Consider the following 13,034-nt stretch of genomic DNA (forward strand, 5'->3'; position numbering starts at 1 on the left):
CTATTCAGTTGAGCAACCAGACAAAAGGAGTGGATGAAACAAAGTAGTGTGTGGGCCACAGACGTTCAGCGGGGGCACTCCTATTTGTACTCTGGTAATTCAAAGAAAGGGGAGATATTTGAGGAAACTGAAAGGCGACAAGTTGAAAACTGATACAAGGAAATTTTTTTCAACGCAGCACACAGACTGTGGAACTCATTGACACAAGATATTGAGCCCAAGAGCTTAGTAGGATTCAAAAAGACTCGGACATTATACTGATGGTAATTTTAGATAACGAGAATATCCAGAGTTACAGTAGACAAGGCGTATTTTATAAAAGCAGATTAAAAGAGCTGGGCTCGTTTAACCTAGCAAAATGAAGGCTGAGGAGGAATATGATTGCTCTCTATAAATACAAAAGGGGATAAACATCAGGGGGGTGACGAACTGTTTAAGCTAAAGGACAGTATTAGCACAAGCACAAATAGGTATAATCTGGCCATGAGCAAACTCAGGCTGGAAATTAGATGCAAGTTTCTAACTGTCAGAGGAGTGAGGTTCTGGAACAGCCTCCCAATAGGAGTTGTGTGTGTGTGTTGGGGAGTGGGGTGAGGGAACAGCTTACTTAGTTTTAAGAGAGAGGATACATGTATGAGTGGGATTCAATGATAGGGTTGCTTGTGATGGTGGGTTTAGGGTGTGGCAGCCCTGGGGGTCCCTTCTGGTTCAGGTCTGATGGTCCCTAAATCTCATGCTTCAGGTCTTCAGCCAGTCACCTGCAGGAGTCAGGAAGGGATTGTTTCCTCCCAGTGTATTTGGATTTGGGTTTTTTTGGTCTTCCTCTGAAGCATCAGAGGTGGCTGCAGCTAGAAATGAGACACTGGATGGGGCGGCCTGGTGCATTCTTTCTCTCAGGTGTATGCCTGGCTGGTTTTTACTTACATGCTCAGGGTCTAACTGGTTGCCATACATGGGGTCAGGAATGCATTTTCCCTCAGATTAGATGGGCAGTGACCTTGCGAGTTTTTCAGCTTTCTCTGCAGTATGTGGGTGCAGGTTGTTTGCCAGGATCATCTGGGTATCTCACTTACTCAATTCCCTGCCACTGGGGGGCCTCGGGCACTGGTGCACCTGGGTTTTGGTTTTGGTCCTGATGTACTTATTTTAAGCTCATTACGGATAATGAGCAAGATACATCGGAATGATCTATGTTAATTTATTAATAATATGTGAGCAGGTCATGGGAAATGTTTAGTATAAGACTTTTGGAATGTGTAGTGTGGCTAGGTGGTTATTGTTAATAGTTGGCTGCTGAGAAACTAGCAGGAAGGTAATAAAAATGGATCCAGATAAGATGCGGTGATTAGGTCAGGAGGTGATGGAACAAGACCTGAGTTGTTAGTTGTGAAGTTGGTACAGTGCAGGCTCCAGCTAAAGTTACTCAGCTGTTTTCTCAAGCTGGGATCAAGCAGATAAGAGGGACTGAATGGATTAAAAAGTGACTCTCTCTAGACAGTGGTGGTGGAGTTGTCAGGAAGCAACTCAGAGGAGCAGACTGACACAGAGACAGGCCACGCAGGCTGGGTCTGAAGCAGTGAGGCCTTCCTAAGCTGTCAGGGAAATGGTAAGGCCTTGTCTACTATAATTCTGGATGTTCTGGTTATCTGTAATTATCATCGTCATAATGTCCGAGTCTTTTTGAATCCTACTAAGCTTTTGGCCTCAATAATATCTTCTGGCAATGAGTTCTACAGGTTAATTGTGTGCTGCATTAAAAATTTCCTTGTACCAGGTAGGACAGACAGGTGTGTAGGCCTTTTATGGCTTTAAAATCCTTTTCTTTGTGCATACTACCTTCCCACTATAAAGATTAAACAAATTAATATAGATCAACCCCACATCTTTACAGGGAGTCTTTCCATAGATTTCAGGGCTTTGGATCTGTCCCTATGTATGCTCGGCCTTGTGGGAAACTAAAATTCCTAGGTGGCACTGCAGTGGCTTTACAGAATCCAAATCATTTGGGTTTTGGCTAAATACAAAAAATGTTTTTAGAAAGTTCGGATTTTCTATGAAAATTGGAAATTTTCCACAAAAAGGAGACTTTTTCTCAAAAAATTGCGTTTAGTCGAAACCCCAATTTTTCATTGAAATACAGTTCGGGCAGAACTTTTTTGTGCACCCCTACTCTTCAAGTGTGAATTATTGTTAATATTGCTACCAGTCTCACAACCAGACCTCAAAACACAGTGGATAGGCACTACCGGAGCCCTGTGGGACAAAAGGGGCAGCCAAGCAGACATCTTTCATATGTCAAACTGCACAACACTAAGAGGGGAAATTTTGGCCACGGACAATGGGGTAAAATCCATCTGTCAGCAAAAGAGCCATGGGATGTATAACATCCACTCTAAGCTGCCAGGACCTCCTTTGACTAGGTCTCTTCTAGTACAGCCATGTCTCACAGCTGTACATATTGGAGAATTGTAGTTGTGCTGTGTTTTAGTTTGCTGCCCTCCTATTCCTTAAATAATCCTCCTCTCCCTTACTTCTTTAGGGTGACATGGGTCCTGCTGGTCCCCCCGGTCTACCTGGAACAGTAAGTAAAGCTGCATCCCGTGCACTAATGCAGAGTTGATGTACAGAGGAATAGGTTGCAGTTTCATCTTCCACACAGACCTCCCAAGCTCAGGGCCTTACAAGTTACCCATTCCTTTGCAGAAACACCAGGAACTATTTACTTAGCCCTGGTATAACTCCATTAACTTCAGTGTAGCTATCTCATGGATGCAATTGGTCCAATAGTTCTTAAGAGATTGGTATATGTGTATCCTGTCACTGCTCCTCTCTGCATGCATGCTCCCGCATACAGTAGCATCAGTTTGACAGTGTCTGCATCTCTTCCTTTCGGTGGTATGTATAGCAGGTGTAGCGGTTGGGGCAAGTGTGTGTGTTTGTGCCCACACAAGGGTGGAGAAGGGGAGTAAATGTGTTTACACGCTGCAAGTTTATTGCATGGATCCTACAGGATCCTTTTAGACCAAGCAAGGTGTCCCAGTCCAGGATTTCCTGGTGACTTCCCAAAGAAACCAGTTTATTTTCAGAATGGATCCTGTGGGAAACTGAGCAGATCTTGCAGGGAGCATTCCCCCTGAGTCTCATTAGCCGACACACCGTGCCCATGGAAATAGCAGGGGGAATCCTAGACTGGATTACACTGCCTCACCAGCCTGGATTTAGGGCAGTGCTTATGGCTTGGAGAGAATTCAAATCCAGTGCCCTTCCAGCCCTCCAAGACCTCTGAGAGAGAGGCTCCAGCAGATACAACACCATCTTGTGTTGCTGGCCCAGAAGACCCGCATACACTAGGAGCCCATTGTGGAACAATGGAATTCGTTTGGTTTCAGCATTGGGTCCAACGAACCACCAAATTAGACCATGTCCACCTCACGGACCCCTCCTAGCAATAGGAAAGCACCAAGGAACTTCCATTTACCTCTTTTAAAATGTGGGAACATGAGTATACTCTGAAATGCAAGTTGACTAAAGGCCATGAAACCAAAGTCCATGGACTATAACTATAACCCTCATCATCCGCTCCAGCAAAACCTGACCAATCATCCTGCGCTGAGTGTTAACAATGCTCCTGCCCCAACAATGGTAGAGATAGTACCAGAGTTATAGGCCCTCCAGGGAAAATGTCTGAGATTTGCATATAGTGTCTGTTAGCAAGAGCTGATTGCAGCTGCCCTGCTGGCGTATGGACAGACAGCCTCTCAGATAGCTAAGACCCAAGCCATATAGACCTTCCTAGGTCTGTAGCAAAACCTTGAACAGGAAGGTAGTACAGGCTGCAGAACCCTGGTGTGATGCACTCCCTATGGTGAAACCAAGCAAGCAAGCAGGCTTCCTCGTTCTGTATCAATGGCAGCTTCCAAGTGACTGTCGGGGTAGCCCATATACATCGCAGAGAGATAATTCAGTCACAAAGGCCTGGTCCTGGTCAACAGCTGAGGGAAATGGTCCCAAATGCATCAGCATGTGCATAGGAATGAAGAAGGCTCTTCTGAGTGCTGACATCTTTTGGGGAATCTGTAAGGAGGAGAAGTGTAGCCATCCTTAGAGATCCCAGGGTGGACGATAATGGACCACGCTCAACCATTGCGCAAGAAAAGCACAGCTCCTATCAGTTTCAATGGAAGTTGCCCTTGCTTACACTAGCCCCAAATTTGGTCCAAAGGGAAAAGTTTAATGAGACTAGAGATGGTATCAAGTGTAAAATTCAGATCCAGATTTCAAAGCTGTTTGAAGCTGGGATTTTGCTTGCGCTCATTATTACTATAGAGCTCCTGTGAAAACTTGGGATTCATATTTCAAATACCCCAACAAAGTTCAGGCATGTTTTGGATCTTTTCTTTCCAAAGAACACTGTATTAGATGAAAGGACCTGCCAACTGAGAGGGAGGGAATCTGTACTGACAGAGAGAATGAAGTCCACAAATGATTAACCTTCTAGGAAAATCACTTTGAGTGGCTTCTTTTGCGAATGTGTTTCTACTAACTTTGTTTCATTTTTTTGGTTTTCTTTCCAGACAGCCCTGTTTACCCCACACCCTCCAATTCCTGTAAGTAATGTATCTAATAAAGACAGCCTCTAATTTATCACCATTTATCGTTGATAGATAAAAAAACACCGTGGAATTTTACATGTAATTTAAATACTTTGTACAAAAGAGTTCAACCCAAACTTGAGTCTGGCTCCAGGCAACAACAGCACTATGCCCAGTCACCATAAAAATGCAGGCGTTGTCCTAGCAACAGCAGCATCCCGACTAACTTTAGTTGGGATGCAGCTGCATTCTGTACCATCCCTGCAAGATGGTGAGTGCTCTCCGATTACACAAGGTCTTAGTATTCTGCTGTGGTCCTGTGTCACCCCTACTTTGCACAGATGTAGATAACTGCATAAGTTGCAATCCAGCAGAGAATTAAGTGCTTAGAGTTTAAGTGACTTGCTCCAGTGTGTCAGTGGCAGAGATTTCTGGGTCTAGTTTCCAGATCTATAAAATGACAGCAATGGCATTTACCATAAGAGAAATCTGCAAATATAATTCCAGGTTTCCAGATATCCATAGCAGAGAGAGGGAGGGAAGTAGGTAGAGTTAGCTTCACTTTGTAGGTTCACTGACTAAGGCTTAGAAAAGTCATTATGTGTTGGCACAGGGGTGTAACCCAGTGGTGAGTTGGTGCTACACAACCTCCTTTCTGGATTGGCATGTGAGTTGTTACTGTTACCCAGGGCTCTTTCAACCCAAAGCTCTTGGTAACTTTTACTCTGTGCAAGGTGGTGTCAGGAAATAAATCAGGGGAGACACGGCCGTCCGACCGATAGATGGCTGGCACAAACAGGACAACACAAGAGTGCTTTCACTTAAAGCTGAACTTTACTTAGTCTCAAGCACTTACACACGTCCACAAAAGGTTACTAAAACACCCCCAACCCTTGATAATTACCAGAGCTGAGTGTGGCTCTTGAGTGACACAGCGGCAAGCTTCCGGTGGCCAAATCTTCCGTATATGTCTGTGTGGAGTTTCCTGGGGCCAGGCCCCTCGGACCTCCAGTGGGAGCAGAAGGTGATGGTCAATGGGGAGACATTCTTGGGGTGGCCAAAGGGCATGGGCTGCATAAACCTTCCCACATGCGGCCTGCGAGTGCTGTCGACCACCCCTGACCTAAGGGAGGGCGTGAAACTGGAAGGGCCTGGTGTAACTCCTACCAAGGAATGGGAGAGATGCTGGGGCATCCATGGGAACGTTGGTGGCTTCGAACTTCCCCAGGTTACCGGCTAAAGTGACCCCGCTCAGTTCGATCTCGAAGGGGGAAGAGATGTGACGAAGTGGGACTGTTCTTAATGTTTCCTCTGAATAGTGTGGTGGGGACTGCAAGATGTATCCAGAGAGAGAGTCCAAAAAGAGTCCAACTATCTCAGACTTTCCCCCCTTATTTATACATTAGACATGTCACTAAAGAAAACTTGTTACAAGCAGTTTCAATAGTCCAGCAAAAGGTTCCTTCTGATTATTGATTAACCAGTGTGGGTTTTTCCAGAGTTTGTAGCCTTGAGGCCCCCAATAGACATTCCTGGGCCACATCCTGCTCTTCTAAAATGCATGTATCAGTCACTTCAACACAATTCTTATCACGAAGGATGTGCGGGGGTCAAGCTGCCCTCTCTGTGGCACCCAAAGACCCCCCCCCACCCCTCCTGCCTTGATTAAGCTAAGCCTGCTGACTTGGCTAATTTACAGCCTGCTGACTTGGCTGCTTTTAGCAATAAGCCATAGTGGTTTCAGGCACTTTACTGGTTTGCCAAAGTCTCCCTGTATATTACAGCCCTTACCTACAAAACTTTAGCTTAAGCTCATGCTTTTACCTCTGGAGGTCCCTGGTTCAAACCCTGGTGTGTTGGCCAAGAGGACGGCCATCACTGGGGCACTGTGTGTGCTCTAAAGGCATAAGTTTCAGGAGGAAGTTAGAAGTTGCCAGGCATCCTTCAGGATACTTCCTGCTGCCTCTCTCACAGTGATGAGGAACCAGTTCAGGGAATAGTAGATCTCAGCAGCAGCAGTCCTTTGTTTACTTATACATTGTTCCCTGTTAGTTAGATACATTTACCTAAAAGCTGCTCAGTTATCGTGAAATACCATGACTAGTTCAAGTGGTTTTGGGTCTGTATCTAACCATAATGGACTGAGTTATGCCTTTAGGACCCAGCCCCCTGTCTGGGAGCTGTGCAGAACTACATTCATGGAGGAGCAGCTCTGGAGGGAATTCCTGACAGAAGGTGCAATGTGCACCCAATCAATGCCCGGTCTCCTCTTTCTCTCTTTGAGATGTCTTGCATTCTGGGGGTGCTGGAGATGTGACTCTGATCATGTCCTGCATAAACCAGGAGGGTAGCAGGCCTCCCTGCAGTCTGCCCCACCCTCTTGCACACTCACAGAGTTGTGGGGCACAAGCTGACCCACTCTGTGTCTTGCCCCCTTTTTTCAGTGGGGCGGAAGTTAAAAAAATGTAAAAGAAAACAGTGACAGGCAGTTGCTCAGGGGGCTGGCAATAGGGGCTGCTAGTTCCAATCCAGTCGCTAGTTGCAATCCAGTCGCTAGTTGCAATCCAGTCCAGCTGTTGGTCATAACCATCTCATTTCTGTACATTGAGCTGTGTGAAATGAGAGGGTGGATTAAGATCAATTGCCAGGGACAGGGGTTCATGTAACATGTAGCACTATCTTGCAGCACTGACAGTCTCACCAGATTGGCCATGTGTTCAACTAATTTGGAGGAACCCTGTAGGACTGAGGCAGGGTAATTTGCCCTGCTTGTATTCTACCTGTTTTTTGGCTATTGTATGATTTTAGGGACAGATTTTTTAAGGGTATATAGATGCCTAATTCCCAATACCTTTAAAAATCTGGCCCCAAGCCTGGAGGCTGATCAGTATGGCACTAACGTTCAACTGAAATGTAAACACAGAAACAAAAAGGAGGAAAAAAGACTATTAAATGAGCTGCCTCTTTAGACTACTGAGTGATTATTTCCTCTTGCAGCCTTGGTTTCCATGGGAATACCTGTTTATATTTACAGTTATTAAGAGCATCCATCTGTTTGATCTTGTTAAAGTGTGTCTACACTTTGGGTATTTTCATCACTCAAGGATTTCAAAAAGTGTACTAGTTTGAAATGTAATTATACTAGTACACCCAAAGCACAACTGCAATATTTGGTTGATGTAAATTTATTAAACCAGTTTGTGCTGCACTGTTGTTTTTCTGTAGGCCATTAGATGGCAACAGAGACTGTTTGAATAGGATTTGTGTTAACTTGAGTTAAATTATTTATTGCAAACAATATTTATTGCAAGTTCAGACTTTTTTTTGGTTGGCAAATTCTTTGCAAGCAACCTTTGAATTTTACAAATCTGTTGCTAGCAGAAATGATTTGGAAAGCAGATCTTGTGAACCATGAAGAACTATATGAACTTTTTGTTTTGACTAGACCTGGTGTCTGATTGGAAACCTAAGTCACATGCTTCTTCTCCTTGACTGAAAGATTGTATACAATGATGTAACAAAAGAAAAAGTTTGAATGCTCTTGCCTGAATACATATGTTCACATACAAATTTGGAATTTCATATATGGCCTGGTCTTGCACCATTAGAATCATCAGTGGGAGCAGGATCACACCCATAGAGATGGCTAAGGGGAGATATGATTGAGGTCTACACAATCATGACTGGTGTAGAGAGGGTAGATAAGGAAGTATTGTTTACTACTTCTCATAACACAAGAACTAGGGGTCACCAAGTGAAATTAATAGGCAGCAGATTTAAAACAAATAAAAGGAAGTATTTCTTCACACAACGCACAGTCAACCTGTGGAACTCCTTGCCAGAGGATGTTGTGAAGGCCAAGACCATAACAGAGTTCAAAAAACAACTAGATACATTCATGGAGGATAGGTCAAAAAAAAGAACTAGATACATTCGTGGAGGATAGCCAGGGTGGTCAGGGATGGTGTCCCTAGCCTCTGTTTGCCAGAAGCTGGAAGTAAGCGACAGGGGATGGATCACTTGATGATTACCTGTTCTGTTCATTCCCTCTGGGGCACCTGGCACTGGCCACTGTCGGAAGACAGGATACTGGGGTAGCTGGACCCTTGATCTGACCCAGAAGGGCCACTCTTATGTTCTTATAGAGGACAGCCATTTCTCCAGTAACTCTATGCCATTCTCTTAAATGCATCCAAATAGTATGAATGCATCCATACTGACTGGCTTTTCAGAATTCAAAGTAAAGGTGAATTCCTGCTGCATGGTATTCCATCAGCATGAACATGCGGGGATGTTATAAAGAGGAAGGACAGCAGTAAATTAATCCCAGTGGTCGGTAACACCAGCATACAAAATAATGTGCTGATGTTGCAGCAGGGAGGGGAAACTCTCTGAACACAAGAAGTTAATGGGACACACGACCAAGAGTGGCTGTGGAATCCACCTCACTGGTGATATCCAAGGCTAGCCCATGTACACCCATCTTTTAGAGATGGGATAGGAATAATGACATTAGTCTTATCATCTTCCAGGCAGATGGAGTAGATCATTGATCAACCGTTACTGTTGATGTTTAAGTTCAGACTATCTGGACAATAAATGTACACCAGAGAGAATATTCTTTCCCCTAAATTTACCAAGTTGTAATATTATTTTATGATGGCAGATTATATGTAAACATTATCTATGAGGGAGAGTAACCATCTTTTTAGTTGAAAATATATTTGGGATAGGCTTAGAAGACAAGCGCTTTTTCACAGCTAATATACTGAGCTATAGCCACTAACAACACCCCCACCCCCCAAAAAAAATCTCTCTTCTGGGATGGAAGGAATGTGATTGTTCATATATTCAACATGAGTCCTCTAGCTCTAGATACCAAGCATGAGTGGCAATGGTAGCAGTTTAGTTGAAGAAGATTCTTTCTCTTATTCATTTGGCCTTGTTCCAAAGCGTATTTCATTCACTGGAGGGTCTTAATCTCAGTGGCCACAGAATCTGGCCCTTTATAAAGTTGGAGTCCATGGCCATATTCTGATAACCCTAATGGGATGTCCTCTTTTCTGCTTTCAGGTAAAAGGGTGGGTTCTAACTTCAATTTAGCTCATAGTCACTTCATATGAAAAATCCATTCAGCTTTCTGTGCGGAATAAGAGATCCTTAACATCAGCTCTCTGTATGGAAAGTGGTTGAATGCCTCTGTCAAAGAACAAAGCTGTCTGACTTTTTTCAGCTGAGCCGACGAGATAACTTTAATTTATTGTTCACTCTTTATCCTCTATTGCTTTGCGACAGGGAGAAACTGGGGCAAAGGGAGAGAAAGGAGATCGAGGAAACAGCGGGGAACCCGTAAGTGCACGACAGTATTCCTTCAGAAATGGCTTTGAGCCTATCCCTGCCCACCAGCTAATAGAACATGGGTGGGTGTCATAGTCCCTTTGGGAGGGGCCCCTAATGTTGTAGTAGTAGTGACCTGGTGATAAGCAGAGGACTGGTGAGGAGTTTTAGATAGGGTTTTGCTGACGTGTTTATATATACATATAAACACACACACACACATATATATATATACAGTTCATTTTAATAAAGTTCTTTCGGATGATTTTGCCCTACAAAATTACACAGAGAGTTAGTCTATGGAACTGCAAGTTTTTGTTATTGTGACCCATTGTTCTTCTGCAGCAGTGATTGGGTATGCCCAAGAGGAATGGGCATCTTCTCCATCATGTCTGAAATGAACCTGAGCTGTTGCTGGCCCTGGACATATAAAATCCTTCCCTTCCCCAGAGTGGGAAAAATGAGCCAAACCAACATGTGCCAAGGAGAATAAATGAGTTGTTTCCCACCTCCCTTTCCTTTGCAGGGACTGCATGGTGTCCCAGGTGAAATGGGGCTGCCAGGACCTCCAGGACCACAGGTAAGCAACATCGACTACCCTCCCTGGAATGACCAGATAGGTAAGGGATGCTGACTGGATGTAGATCACTCCACACATTCCCTCCCCCTGGATGCTGATGGTCTGATTCCCCTCTCACATTGCTGTAACTCCTTTCACCTCTGTGGCATTAGGTATCTGTGATTAACCCCAGTGCAAAGGAGGAGAGAGTTGAACCCTAAGTGTGACATGCTATCTCTACACTGTTCTGCAAGCAGGAGCTCTAAGACAGCTCTGCCAAGGCATGTCTGCCAAGAGCTGAGGGTACTGTGTTTCTGCTGCCCTACTGGGCTAACAAATCAGGGATTGTGATTACAGTGCATTAGCAAGGGATTCCAGGGCAGTGTTCAGATTCAAGACAATTTCTGAATTCTCCTTGGTTTACGTGAAATGGGTACATAGTTTTAGTCCAATTGCCACTGAAAAATTGTCCGGACGGCAAAAAACACTATTGCAAGTGAACTCTGACCATCGCTCCTGTTGACCATCTCATCAGAAAGGGCAAAGAGTGAATGGGCACAGAGGTACCCCTCTCTCCCCCAGACAGGGTCCCTCCAGCTTAGGACTGAAGTATGTTTGCAGGGCAGCATGAGAGAAGATCACAGTGCTTGTGCTATGCCTGTCCTGCGGATAGAAAATGGCTGTCGTTCAGACTGCCAGTGTTGGACTGTCTTAAACGTTGCCATGAACTTAACAAAAAAAAGGAGGAAGAAGAAGAAAGGGGTTGAGGGCAGTGGCAGGCTCAGCAATGCCAAGAAAACAGGAGCTATAATACCACTGAATTCTCTGCTGATGAAAGTCCACCATGGGACAATGCAAGTCCCATGTAAACCATCAAAGTAGACTTTTATGGCTCATGGGGCCAATGAAGGCCCTTTGCACAGGTATTCATCCTTAGTGCACTATTATTGTTCATATAGTTACACCCTGCAAGTCAGGGGTGAAATTCCCCCTGTGGAGAGGGACCATTACAGCTTAGTTAGGATGTAGGTGGTGCATATGCTGGGGATGGCCCTATATGTGGGCATAAATTTCACCCTCTCTGAGAATACCCACAAGTACCATCATCTAGTGCTGAATAGCAGCCTCCATTTAAGTAAGTCCCTTTTCTTTCTGGCCAGGGTGCGAAGGGACAGGAAGGAGCCAGAGGAGAGCCAGGAGCCCGTGGAGAGACTGTGAGTAATTGCTTCACTTAGGGCAGATCTCGCAATGGGAACACGCCTGAAGGGCTTCAGAAGTAGCTGCTTGACAGACTAATAATCTCAGGCAGATCCTGTGCAGCGTACGCTCTGATCTGCAGCTAGGACAAGAGCTGCTGCTCTGGGTGAACAGAAATTCAAAACCATTCAGCTGCACCCAACGGATTGCTGCTCCGATCAGTTCAATGGATGCGGTTCCAGACTGCCCATCTTGGGTTCGTGATGTCTGATTCTTAGATGAAACCCCCTCCTTTCCAGGCAAGGCACTGGTTGTGCTCATTAATGCACTGGGATGGCATTCAGGCACAGGCTAACATCTGGCGCTGACAGCTCATATCTCATCAAGAGCCACCACTCATTGTTGTTCTTGGTTACCTTTACACTCCTCCTCCTGCCTGATCAATTCAGGATTGTTTTAATAAAGAAGACTCATTACCAGAAACCCACCCCACCCACTTGTGTGTGTGGGGGGGGGGGGATGTTCTATGAGGCTGATCTGATCTGGCTTCTGCATACTAGAGAATAGAAATGACTCAGATCCCAACTTACCCCCAAATGGGCAATTTCTTACTCCTTTCTCAAGCACAGGTCAGTAGGAGAGGAAGTGCTGAATAGAGTGCAAGGAATTAGACGAATGGTTTGGGGGAGCCTTAGATCTGGTGAAGGCCAGATATGAGAAAATGTCCTTGCATTGAGAATCACTGTCCTGTCAACCCAGTTATGGCCTGTTGCTACCATGACTTCTCTTCCGTTGAAGTCCATCAGGCTACTCCTAGGCCTTTTTTACGCTCGTGGTAGTGTATAGGGGAGGTGTAGCTAGATGCCGCAGTGGAAAGCAAGCTGCGTCCACACGACGGCATGTAGCTGCTCACAGCGGTGAAAGGCTCTGGCAGTGGGGAGGCAGCGAAGATCTGCTGGAGTCTTTCCCAGTTGCCTCCCTGTGCCAGAGCTTTTCCCCACAGCTGGAGACTTTCCCTGCGGTGGGGAAAAGCTCAAGCAGTGAGGAACGGCCTGAGTCTCTCCCCACTGCCTCCCCCTGCTAGAGCCTTTCCCCGCGGCAGGAAAGGGCTCGAGCTGTGAGACAACACACCGCTAAAAACAGAAGTGTAGATGGGGAAGGCACTGCATGGGTGTGTAGAGCGCTGTGGAGGGTACATGCCCTTAAGTTCTGGTGTCTCTTTACTTTACTGACAAGTACCTCATCTGCACTGCTGTTTGTACCCACGCTGGGGGGTGGGGTACTCGACATCACTATAAGTGTAGACATAGCCTCAGTAATAGTAATAATAATGCTGCCTAATACCCAGT

At 45.3% G+C, this 13,034-nt stretch overlaps 1 protein-coding gene across 1 annotated transcript in view; it reads left to right on the forward strand.

The window, feature by feature from the left end:
• COL22A1 (collagen type XXII alpha 1 chain) overlaps positions 1-13,034 on the forward strand; it is a 296,104-nt gene that overhangs the window by 226,969 nt on the left and 56,101 nt on the right. The window contains exons 31-35 of the mRNA XM_077811037.1: positions 2,540-2,581; positions 4,575-4,607; positions 9,888-9,941; positions 10,456-10,509; positions 11,649-11,702. Of these exons, the coding sequence (XP_077667163.1) occupies positions 2,540-2,581; positions 4,575-4,607; positions 9,888-9,941; positions 10,456-10,509; positions 11,649-11,702 (237 nt within the window). The remainder of the gene's footprint in view (positions 1-2,539; positions 2,582-4,574; positions 4,608-9,887; positions 9,942-10,455; positions 10,510-11,648; positions 11,703-13,034) is intronic.

This window comes from Eretmochelys imbricata, chromosome 2 (assembly GCF_965152235.1).
Source record: "Eretmochelys imbricata isolate rEreImb1 chromosome 2, rEreImb1.hap1, whole genome shotgun sequence".
Taxonomy (NCBI): Eukaryota; Metazoa; Chordata; order Testudines; family Cheloniidae; genus Eretmochelys; species Eretmochelys imbricata.